The sequence below is a fragment of the Diabrotica undecimpunctata genome, chromosome 9 (assembly GCF_040954645.1).
Source record: "Diabrotica undecimpunctata isolate CICGRU chromosome 9, icDiaUnde3, whole genome shotgun sequence".
Lineage (NCBI taxonomy): Eukaryota > Metazoa > Arthropoda > Insecta > Coleoptera > Chrysomelidae > Diabrotica > Diabrotica undecimpunctata.
The window spans coordinates 44,616,639-44,629,148 of NC_092811.1; the positions used below are offsets into that span (position 1 = coordinate 44,616,639).

General features: G+C 31.6%; 1 protein-coding gene across 1 annotated transcript in view; it reads left to right on the plus strand.

The window, feature by feature from the left end:
• LOC140449457 (uncharacterized) overlaps positions 1-12,510 on the plus strand; it is a 58,896-nt gene that overhangs the window by 21,051 nt on the left and 25,335 nt on the right. The window contains exon 4 of the mRNA XM_072542633.1: positions 10,660-10,762. Within this exon, the coding sequence (XP_072398734.1) occupies positions 10,660-10,762 (103 nt within the window). The remainder of the gene's footprint in view (positions 1-10,659; positions 10,763-12,510) is intronic.

Here is a 12,510-nt window from a genome sequence, read left to right on the forward strand (position 1 = left end):
GAAAATAAAAAAAAACGGTAAGCAGTTTAATTGTTTTATCAATCTAATAAGGATTAAACATTAAATATAAAAAATTTTCCATTTGTCACGGCGCTGATTTAGGATTCTCTAAAAAAAGAGTTATATTCGTCTCCTTAAAAGTACCACTTTTTACATTCGATAATTGGAAATGATAGAGACGAACTGTGCTCAAAAAAATAAGGACCAATAATTTTATTGTTAATACCTGCCCAAACATTAACTTTTTTAGGATATTGTGTGTGACTTTCACATACCCATTTTCACAGTCTTTTCCCCAATGTTTAGCAGAACAGATACAAAAATACCTGATTATTTCTAAAGTATTTTTTAATAGACCAGGCAATATTGCTGATTTAAAAGTTAAAGGATAACAGAAGAAACTAAGAAAATAACCCGAGGTCATACAGTGTTGTTCGAGAATTCCAAAATCGCCTCGGTTATTGTCAAGGAGTGAATAATGGTGGTCAAGTTGAACATTTAATTTAATTGTAAAAATCCATTTTATCAGTTATGATTCCACAAACTTAAAAAACTTTATATTGCTGAACAGAGGATTAAAATCCCTTTCTAACAAGGTGCCACACAACCCCCTTTCTTATTTAAAATTTTCGAGGGGTTCATTATAATTCAAAAGGGGTGCTGGGGCTGGATAATATTTTCATACTGTAAATTGTCAACTTAACTCTTTGTGGACGGATTTTTTTGTTTATATTTAACGGTAAATAATTTGTTTTTAGGACATATTAGGACAAAAAATAGACAAATCAAAGGTTTTTGTATTATATTTTTGTAATTAGTACAAAAAAGGTGGTTCCATGTAAATTGTCAACTTAAATCTTTGTGGACGGATTTTTTTGTTTATATTTAACGGTAAATAATTTGTTTTTAGGACATATTAGGACAAAAAAAATAGACAAATCAAAGGTTTTTGTATTATATTTTTGTAATTAGTACAAAAAAGGTGGTTTCATGGGGAACCACTAGGCCACAAACTGAAAAACTTTTTTTCAGATAGACATAAACCTACTTGACATGTACTACAGTGCCATCTTGTACGACGAGGACTTGCCTTGATACTGCAGTGTGTACTACGTACTTTGGCTCCATGCTAAGGCATATGGGCTACTTTGTCAGTTCTTATTTCTAGAGGTTTGTCTCTAGTTTGTCCATGCTTCTTCTTTCAAATTTAGGCATTTGGGGGTCTGCTCCAATCAAACCAGTGGTCACAACAATTTTAAATTCTTTTACATATAAAGACATACTCTTACCAGTTGTTGATTGTTTGAAAATTATATATGACTTTAGTAATGTTAGGTCAACAAAATGTAAAAAAAAATCTATGCCACCACTTTTTGGATTTTCTATCCAATTCGTAGCAAGATACTAACATATAAAACTTATCTACATAGCCCATATATTTGTTGTAATCTTGTACTAATTATTTGCAGTTAATTTCCAATGATGTCCCATCCTTTTTTTTCCTCTTCACAGTGACATTTTCTTCAGGTTTGTGAAAATTGCTTAGAAAATGAATGGGTTTTTTATCCATTCATTGAAAAGCTAGCACGCCGTCTTCACTTATTCTCCAGTTTGAGTCACCCCTTTTTATTTTTTTTTTATTTGTTTTAAGTTCAGTTGGAAAACCTTTTCTATCTTTTCGAGTTGTTCCACATGCGTAGATATTGTCTTTTATCAAGTTGCGTTGTAATGCAACAGAATTGAAATAGTTATCGAAATAAACTTCATAATTTTTTCCAACTAAATCTCTTGTAAGATCTTTTATTACTCTTGCCCCAAGCTGTTGTTCCCTTACATCGTTTACTTTTCCGGTGTATATTTGGAATTTTAAAACATATCCTGACTAATCAACATGTACCCATACTTTTTATCCCCTTTTTATGGGCTTTATCGGCATATATTGGCGTAAACTACTTTGTCCCTTGAACCTTATTATCGATTCGTCTATTGATTGTTGCCTGCTGGGATAAAATGAGCTTTTATAAGTGGTTGAATGTTCCTCTAGCAAAGACCACACTTTGTAGAGTTTATCATAGTTGCCAGTACCTTTCTTAGTTTGTAATGAATTGTCATTTATATGAAGATGAGTAAGCAACCATCCAAATCTGTCACGGGACATATATGAAGAAATAAACTGATCCCTGATAACAAAATTTGCAGACCAAAAATCTCTATAACTGGGCAACTTTTTCACACCCATCAAAAGGTTTATTCCCAAATGACATTTTATTTCTTCAAGTGTTGTGGGAGTGTTGTTTTTGTTATTTTCTTGGACTACATATAAATTAGTTTGGAAAACAAGTGTATTCAACAGTTTCTCACTAAATAAATGAAGAAAGAAATCAATAGGAGTCTCTAGAGTATCAGGAATATTTGGTCCAACGTTTTCTGAGAAAGGACGGAGTTGAGCGGCATTATTTGGATCGGTGGTCCATTTTAACTCATCAAGAATAGCAACTGGTACCTCGTTTTCACCACCGTCACTGTCATGCGCAACATCTTCATTGCCTGAAATATTTTTTTGTTCATCTAAAACCGCTGACTCCGAAGTCATGTCGAAATCTTCATCCTCGTTCTCATCAAAATCGGATACATCAGATCCCTCCGATGGGATATCTGCTAGTAAATCGTAAGCGTCATGACTTGTTAATTGACTCAAATCAAGACGTATTTTTATTTTGGAATTCTGTAACAAAACATACCTATTAGTTAGTGATCGGCCTAGTGACACCTATTGGAACCACCAATCAAACTATCAAAATTCACTTAGTTATCTACGTAGTTCATAAAGACTCAATACGGCAATATATAAATACATCTATTTATCAACAAATTAACATAATACATACCTTTTATCAGTAGAAGAATGTTTGTTTATTTACAACAATAAATAACCTCACTACTATTCACTTGTGAGCGCTCCAAATGTATTATGTACAATGTGCACAACTGCTACTGGAATTTTGTTATCGCGTGGGAAGTGAAATACACAACGTCTACATCTCATTCCGTCTGGTGGTCCCAGCGTACAATTACTCGGGCAGTAGGAAAAAAATTGTTTAAAGGTGGTTCTACCGTGAAGCCACTAAGCCTGAAAGGGTTAAGAATAAAAATCGACCTGTTTCAGGTTTTTTTCACATAGTACATAATAACGCTAAAAATGAATTTATTAATTTGCCGCATACCATGCGGTCCATATACATATGGACCGCATGGTATATTCTTTTTCACTTACACACCAATATCATTTCAGGATTCATTTGAAGCCAAATCACACAGGAGAATTTATATTTATTTTATACAATTTTACAGTAACATTCTCACCATTGTCAACTTTACAGCTTTAATTAACATCATCCCTCCACCCTATTTTCTATTATTATATACATCCTTTTTCCTTATTTTCACATATTCTTAAGTTATGGTTTCGGATCTCTAGAGATCTCAGTCCTTTATTCAGTTATTTTTTCTCTCACAATAACAATATATCACACATTGTCATTTGAAATAAATAAAGTCACCCTTCACTTGTCAATTTTTTTGGTTTTCCATATTTTTGATAACATACATTACTCAGTAATTAACTTTCTTTTTCTTCCCAACATTTATAAATTTACAACCTATAACACTTTATATTTCTCAAGTATCAAATGTTTTTTTTTCAAAAAGCCGCATCAACCGTAAAACTTTATAAGCGGAAGTTTATTACAATATATATGGTAGTGTACATATTATAAGGTTAGGTAACATAAAAATTTATCAACTAAAAGAAAAATTACATTTTATGAAATAGGTTAATGTCCTTAAGATATTTGATCGTATTGGTTAAGTTACAGTTTAATATATTTTTAAGTTGACCTGGTTCTTCAGAAATGTTGTTGGTGCTTCGTTCATATGAGTAAAGTCTGTAAGTATGTGTTGGACTGTTTTTTGGCATCTACAGTATGTGCATTCTGGTGGTAGCTGCTTCGTTAATAAGTGTTGATGGGTTAATGTTGTATGACCAATTCTTAGGCGATTTATAACCACCTGTTCTCTTCTTGTTTCTAGAAGTTGGAGCCGGTCACCGATAGAGGGTTTAATTACTTTAAAATTTGAGTTATTTGAATCCCAGCATCGCTGCCAAACTTCTGTACAGTATTGTTTGATGTTAAGGTAGATATCTGTGACTGAAATTTGTTTGATAATATCGATGCTTTCATTTGAGGTTGCTTTAACCTTTTCATTACCTGAAGTGAAAGTTGACATTTTTGTTTTGTAAGTAATGAAGCATAGATTTTATGTTTTGGATGATTTTAGGTGTTGGATAGACTTGTTTGATGCTTTGGAGTACAGATAATGAATCTGAGATAAACAGAAGAATAGTATCTGTATATTTTTGTCAAAAATCAAGTGCTCAGCCAGTTTTGGTTTTTGATGGGTCAGTGAAAATCTTAACATAATTGTCATATTTTGATAGAATTTCTTTATATAATGTACGAACGAGGGTAAGATTTGTGGTATTCTCTGGGTAAGCTACTAGAGATGTATTAATAGTAGGAGTATTAATTGTCCAGGGGGGTTCAGTTGGGTATGTAGATAGCGAGTATGTCAACAAATTGGTATTATATCCACAATTCATTACAAGTTCTTTAAAGGTTAAATATCTTGATTGTCTGTTACTTTTGCAAGTGGTGTTATTTGTATGTAGGAGTAGGTAGTTAGGGTTGTTAATATTGCTATATAGTTTAGTAGCATATCTTAGTGTGGTATATTGTCTTCTTATAAATAAAGGTGGTTCATTTAGTGCAGCTTGAAGACTTGCCACCAGACTAGTACGGAAGCACAAGTCTCAAAGATGCACTTTGGATAACGTCTAAGACTTTAAGAATTTTTTTACTAGCAGTAGAATAGCACATTGCACCGTAATCTAATTTACTACGGATGAGTGATTTATATAAATATAGCAGAGTAGCTGTCTCAGCACCCCAATTTCTGTTAGAAAGTATTTGAAGGAGGTTTATTTTTGGCTGACAGGATAAGGCTAATTTTTTAATATGGTCTGTCTAAGGGTCTGTTTTAATATGATCTGTTAAAGGCTAGAAAGTTTCCTTGTATGCCGCAGCTAACCATTATTTTCAGAATGCGATGTCGCCATGCAGTATCAAAGGCTTTTTTTATATTGAAAAATATGGAAATTACTTGTTGATTGTTTCTAAAAGATTCACATATATCATTTACGAAAGGTATTAGATTGTCATTTGTCGATCTTTTCTTTCTAAATCCATTTTGGATGGAGGTCAGTAGCTGGTTTTTCTCTAGAAACCAAACTAATCTATTATTTAAGATTTTTTCAAGTAATTTACAAATATTATTCGTAAGAGAAATTGATCGGTAAGAAGAGGGGTCAGTTTTTGTTTTATATGGTTTTAAAATGAGGATGATTATAGATTGACGCCAGATTATAGGAAAGGTTTTTTTAATAAAAATCTGATTAAATATATCTAGAAGGATTAGTTTACCTGAGAGTGGGAGGTTTTTTATAAAAATAATTGGAATATCATCAGGTCCTGGAGAAGTATTTTTTGATTTTTGCAAAGCCTCTTCAAACTCTTGGTATGTGATAGGCAAATTTGTACCAAATGTTGTTTTAACATACAGGCCTTAATATTACTTAGGTTTACTCCAAAGTCAACGTACTAACACTATACAATCATAAATTAATTGCCATTTCAGCTAAATAGGGTAATCCTCCATTTATCAATTATGTTGGTTTTATCATATTTGATGAATCCATACAAAACTCAATAAATATTTATCCATATCTTCCTAACAGTCATTAACTTGGAATTTTAAACACAATACATGTCTCAGATATGAAACGTTCATTTTTGGTAAAAACCATTTCTCCAGTAGATATTACTGCCTCTTACAATAACATGACTACATTACAAATGATTCTTTAAGCTCTATTACACCAGTTGTCAAAGACAAAAATGCCACTAAACCTCTAAACATCATAAGAACAAGCTGAATTTTGCCGAAAATATTAATTTTGGGTCCCTAAAAATGATGCAAAAACGTTAACTACTTTTACCCCCTGGCTTTTTCCTAAAACCCTCTTCGTAGGGAGGTAAACACGCAAAAGAATTGATTTACCAAGAATCTGTATGCAGTATAAAAAATGTTTTAATTAAAAAATGTAGCTAAGATAATTTTAAACAAAAATGTTTATTTTTCAACTATTTACTTTTATAGTCGCAGGTTTTGTTTCATTAGATCTTGCCATGAGTTCCCTCTGATGAAGCCAATAGGCAAAAATATGCATATCAGTGAATGGTGGTACGCTGTAACTAAATTAAACCTAAACCTAAACCTATTAATTTTATTTTGGCTTATCCCAATACCTGCTCTATTTACAATTTTTTTAAAGTTTTGTTCTTATTTATATTTGTATATTAACACGTTCAAGTCCGACAACGCGACTGATGTTAAACTTTATTCTGAGTATATGACAATGTATGAATGTTATCTAGGCGGATTTTTCAAAAATTATAACAAATATCTTCTGTCCCATTGATAAATTGGATGATAAAATATGAAACCCTCAATTTCATTGCTTACTTTTTAAATATTCAAGCTAGACGTGCTCGAAAACGACAAAATTAGCTGTAATAAAAGTTTGTAAAGTAATAAAATTAAAAGCATCGGTAAGCTTTGAAAGAATCACCAGATGTATTTAGATTATATTGCATTTCCAATAATTTGTTGTATTATCATAATCTAATCCCATCGGTTTATTTTGCTATGCATTCAGTAATATTTTCTACGCCTTCGGTGTTAGATATGTTTTGGTTTTACTGTTAGTCATTGCACGTGTTTTGCTAAATACTTCAATTTTAAATTATTTTTAAAATGAGTGATGAATGTTGCCAACCTTCGACTTCTAAACGAGGTAGGTGGGAAACTTCTCAGCCAATCTCAGATGATGAATTATTACACATATTAGAAGATTCACATGACGCTAGTGACGCAAGTGATGAAGATTTATATTGTGATCAAGATGATCGGACAGACGATCCTAATTTACAAAAAGAATCTGAAGATGATGATGGTGATGATGAGTCTCAAAATATTATTGAATGGTCTTCATAGGTTCAACATCCTACAGTGCTACCATTTACAGCAATACCAGGATTGAAAATTAATGTGGGTGGCAGCAATCCTATTGATTACTTCAATCTATTGGCATGTGAATTATTCTATGATATGATTATTGAAAATAGCAATTTATATGCCGTTGTTATTCTTTCTCTAAGTAAATCTGAGAAAAGTAGAATTGCAGCTTGAAAGGATATAACTGTAGAAGAATTTAAAATTTTTCTTGGTTTGTTGTTTCACATGGAAACCATAAAAATTAATCGTATGAATGATTATTGAAACAAAAATCATTTATTTAGTATTCCAGTGTTTGGACAATACATGAGCCGAAATCGTTTTATGTTAATTTTGCGTGCCTTACATTTTAACAATAATAGTGACAATAACCAGTCCAGACTTGCCAAGATATCTCCATTATTAGATTTTTTTAATAATAAAATAGAGAATCTTTATTATCCAGAAAGAAAATTAGCCCTGGATGAATCTATGATTTTATGGAGAGGAAGACTTAGTTTTCGTCAATTTCTCAAGGGCAAACGACACAAATATGGTGTCAAACTGTATACTTTAGCAGAATGTACCAGGATGATTCAACACATATTAGTTTATAGTGGAGCTAGTGACCCTGTAGTTGGAGGACGTAATCATACGGAAAAATAGTGCTAAATTTGATGGATTCGAAACTAAATGTTGGTCATTCCTTATATATGGATAATTTTTATAATAGTGTTCAATTGTGTAAAAAACTACTTTCAGTTAAAACTTATCTTACAGGAACATTGAGAACAGGAAAAGCGGAAAATCCACACGAAGTTGTTTCTCAAAAATTAAAACAAAATGAACTGGTGAGTGCTTACAATAATAAAGGGATATGTGTGTGTAAATGGAAAGATCAGCGAGATATTTTATTGATCTCTTCCGAATTTGGTCATGAAATGGTTCCAACAATATCTAGAAAAGGAATTGATAAAAGAAAAGCCCCGTTTAGTCGCTGAATATAACAAAAATAAAGGTGGTATTGACTTAGGCGACCAGATGTTAAATTATTATAGTTGCGAACACAAAACTATGAGGTGGTACAAAAAAATAGGCATACATATTTTTCAAATTATGCTAATCAACGCATACTATTTCTATAATAATTCTAATACAAAAATGTCATTGTATGACTTTCGATTGTCGGTGATTGATAGTCTTTTGGGACCAAGCCCAAAAATCCCTCAAGTCAAGAAAAATTTGACGTTTCATTTGCCATCCTATTGCCCTAAATCAGCTAATGGTATTACAAAACGACGCCGGTGTAAATATTGCTGGCAAACTAAAAAAGAAAGAAAGGACTCAGTGTTTCATTGTGCAGAGTGCCCTGAACATCCGGGATTGTGCTTAGAAAATTGTTTTAGACGTTTTCATGAAGAAATTGAAAATTAGATAATTAATTTGTTTTCTTGATGTTGTTGCCATTTAATAATTACTTATGTTAGTTATCTAGGTTCATAATTATATCTTTTCTCAATCAGATTATTATTTTTTTTTAAGTTCAACCGACACATTTTCTGCCCTGTGGCCACCAACGCGACTTTTTTTTGTGACCAAATTAATTTTTTTTGTACCCATATTTATTATAAATAACTTTTTAAAGTGTAACTTAAAAAAGGTAAAAGAAATAATAAATTAGACTTACTCACAATCAATTTAATTTAACTAATCGGACTACCGGTTTCGCTTTCTACAATATGCAAAGCATCTTCAGGTCACGATACAAAGTTAAAATGCTGAAAATAATAATCCCATATTAGGGTGTTGTCTAATAAAGATAAAACAAAGATAGGTGATATAAATTATATAAATTACAGTAATTATGCCAATATTACATGTCTGTGGTTTTATAAATGAATAAAATGTTTAAGCAGACAAGGTAAGACCCACAAATTGGTAAAATAGTCTATTAAACTGTAATGAATTAATAAGTAAACAAATAAATAAAACATTACTTACATGCCGGTACTCTATTAATTGATGGTTGAAAGAACATGGTTCAAACTATCTTGTATTGTTGATTGGAGAACTCAGGTCAACTATTGTTATTGTTTAACAGTAAACGGGGAAGTTCTTGGGGAGACAGATTTTATCCAATGAAGTAGAGATAGGTGAAATGTAATTGTTTGTTTGATGAAAGTAATGTTCTATACCATTAAGTTCTTTAAAGTTATTTATATTTATTCTGGAGATATATTTATGACATGTGTGTTATTTATTGAGATTTTTATGTTTTGTTTTGGAAGGTGACAGTTGTAAGACTATCCATTGTAATTTGTACATCCATTCTTATTCATTGTCTTACAACTGTCACCTTTCAAAACAAAACATAAAAATCTCACACATTTCATAAATATATCTCCAGAATAAATATAAATAACTTTAAAGAACTTAATGGTATAGAACATTACTTTCATCAAACAAACAATTACATTTCACCTATCTCTACTTCATTGGATAAAATCTGTCTCCTCAAGAACTTCCCCGTTTACTGTTAAACAATTACAATAGTTGACCTGAGTTCTCCAATCAACAATACAAAATAGTTTGAACCATGTTCTTTCAACCATCAATTAATAGAGTACCGGCATGTAAGTAATGGTTTATTTATTTGTTTACTTATTAATACATTACAGTTTAATAGACTAATTTACCAATTTGTGGGTCTTACCTTGCCTGCTTAAACATTTTATTCATTTATAAAACCACAGACATGTAATATTGGCATAATTACTGTAATTTATATAATTTATATCACCTATCTTTGTTTTATCTTTATTAGACAACACCCTAATATGGGATTATTATTTTCAGCATTTTAACTTTGTATCGTGACCTGAAGATGCTTTACATATTGTACAAAGCGAAACCGGTCGTCCGATTAGTTAAATTAAATTGATTGTGAGTAAATCTAATTTATTATTTCTTTTACCTTTTGAAATGGACTCACACAAGCAACACATTCATGATTTGTAACTTAAAAATTAATTAGTTTACACAAATACATCTCAGTGGCCCACTGTTTTCCCTTAAAAAAAGAGACGGAGCTGAACGTCCTATAGCGAGGCGCTATTTAATATTATAAAATTTGTTTCAGCTGAGATATATAGCAGAGATAATTTTAAACAAAAATGTTATTGTTATGTTATTTTTCAACTATTTACTTTTAATGTCGCAGGTTTTGTTTTATTAGATCTTGCCATGAGTTCCCTCTGATGAAGCCAATAGGCTGAAATATGCATATCAGTGAATGGTGGTACGCTGTAACGAAATTAAACCTAAACCTAACAATTTTATTTTTATTTTTAAGTTAAGCTATATTCACTATTCATTTAAAAAAATAAGGTTTATCCCAATACCTGCTTTATTTAGATTTTTTTATGGTTTTGTTCTTATTTATATTTGTATATTAAGGCGCTATTTAATAATATAAAATTTTTTCAGATCAACAATAAATTTGAACTGGATCCATCTATGTTAAATTATTACATGCCAAAAAACAAGGATCTTTATTTCGAATATTTTAAATGCGATGAGGAATTAAAAGGTAACTGCAAAATTTTTAATTAACTATTGCATTTATTTAGACGTACACTATATAGAAGATCTTTATAGAATTTTTAGGTGCTTCAGTAATTTTTCTCTGCACATATACTCCCGTCACTCGGGCGATTCACCTCCCAATTTTATCTGACTGACCGATTCACTTGAAATTTGCTGATTTGATGGAGAAGTGCTCAAATAACAAAAGTTATATAACGACGATGTGTGCTTCCGCCCCAGGGGTAATGACCTCTGTTCTCAGGGGTGAAAATTTTTTGCTTAAAATAATTAAAGAAATCGATATAGAATTAAATTCTAAGTAACTTTTGTTTTATAGAGTTTTTAAGAAAGTCAATACACTTGAGCTATTTATTGTTGAAAACATCAAATTTTCGTTGATTGACTTTCACGTTTTCTAACGGTTTTCCATAAATATTCAAAAATTAGTGACTTTGTTCGTCGTATGCGACGGGGATCCAATCAATTGTCATCTAATATAAATTCAACTTCAAGCTACGGACAGAATAAACACAAGTCGAAGGCGACGAACGTCCTATGTCCTATTGGCCATAAATTATTGAACTATCTTAGTCATGCCTGTTGGGCTACCAGGCATGCACTTCGTTTTTCCGCTCCCTCGTCTATGGAATAAAGAGTCATAGTAGTTATTGTGCAAAACTGTTTCTTGGTTCGTTGATCTGTTATTAGTTAGGTCGTGTGTTGATAGTGGAAAGCATTTTTTTAAGAACTTATTTATTTATTGCTAATACAAAAGTTTTCCCTACTTTAAAATAATTCCTGCTTAAAGTATATTAACACCTTGGTGACAATGTGACCCACCGTTGGGTCACACCGTTTCTTGCCAAGAGCCGTGCGCGCCCACTCGTGGGTCACGGTGTATTGCATATCTTATTCAACCTAAAATTGTACAGTTTATTCTGGGGAATATAATACTTCAGTGACGACTGCAGGATTAATATATATATCTAGAATAAACTTGGTTTTCGGAAAGGAATTGGGTTAAGCACTAAAAACACTTGAAGTCTAAGAAAGTATATTTTAAGTATCAAAATGATTTAAAAACTTAACTTAAACATTAGGATGTCTTGTTTTTCTCCCCAAAAACAATGATATAAGTAAAGGGAAAAATACTAGTGACTAAACTTTAATGTTTAGGCAATAAAACACATTTTAATATTACATATTACCGTGGCTGTGGTAACAAATCTCAAAAAATAACAAATAATTCTACTAACATTATTGATACAGATTACTTAGTATATTCGTGGATTTTCTTAAAACACGGAATACATAATACAGGCTGTCCATTGAAGTCTTCGCAAAATGTAAGTATCTTACTTGCTTTTGACGATACCACTTTCCTACCTTTCTCATCTTTAAGCGTTTTGTAGCAATTAGGACACCATTTTCTGCTTTTTCTCGCATTTCCTTCATATTTCTTGTAGCTGATTAATCCCCATTATTAGCAAGATAGCTAAAAAATTTTTCATTTCTGCTCTGTTAGTATCTGTCAAAGTTTTCAACAGAGACCGCGGTCGCAGTGCCTTCGATTAAATGATCTAATATGCGTCTCTGTTAGTTTCCTCTACTATGATGTCAATGATTGGATTAGTAATAAACTGTTTGTAGATAGCGTAAGTTTGAGATAAATCTAAATTGTTAACTTTCAAACCGGTTTGTCCGAAGAACTGAAAATTTAGAGGTAAGTCTGTAAATGGTCCCCATTTGGCA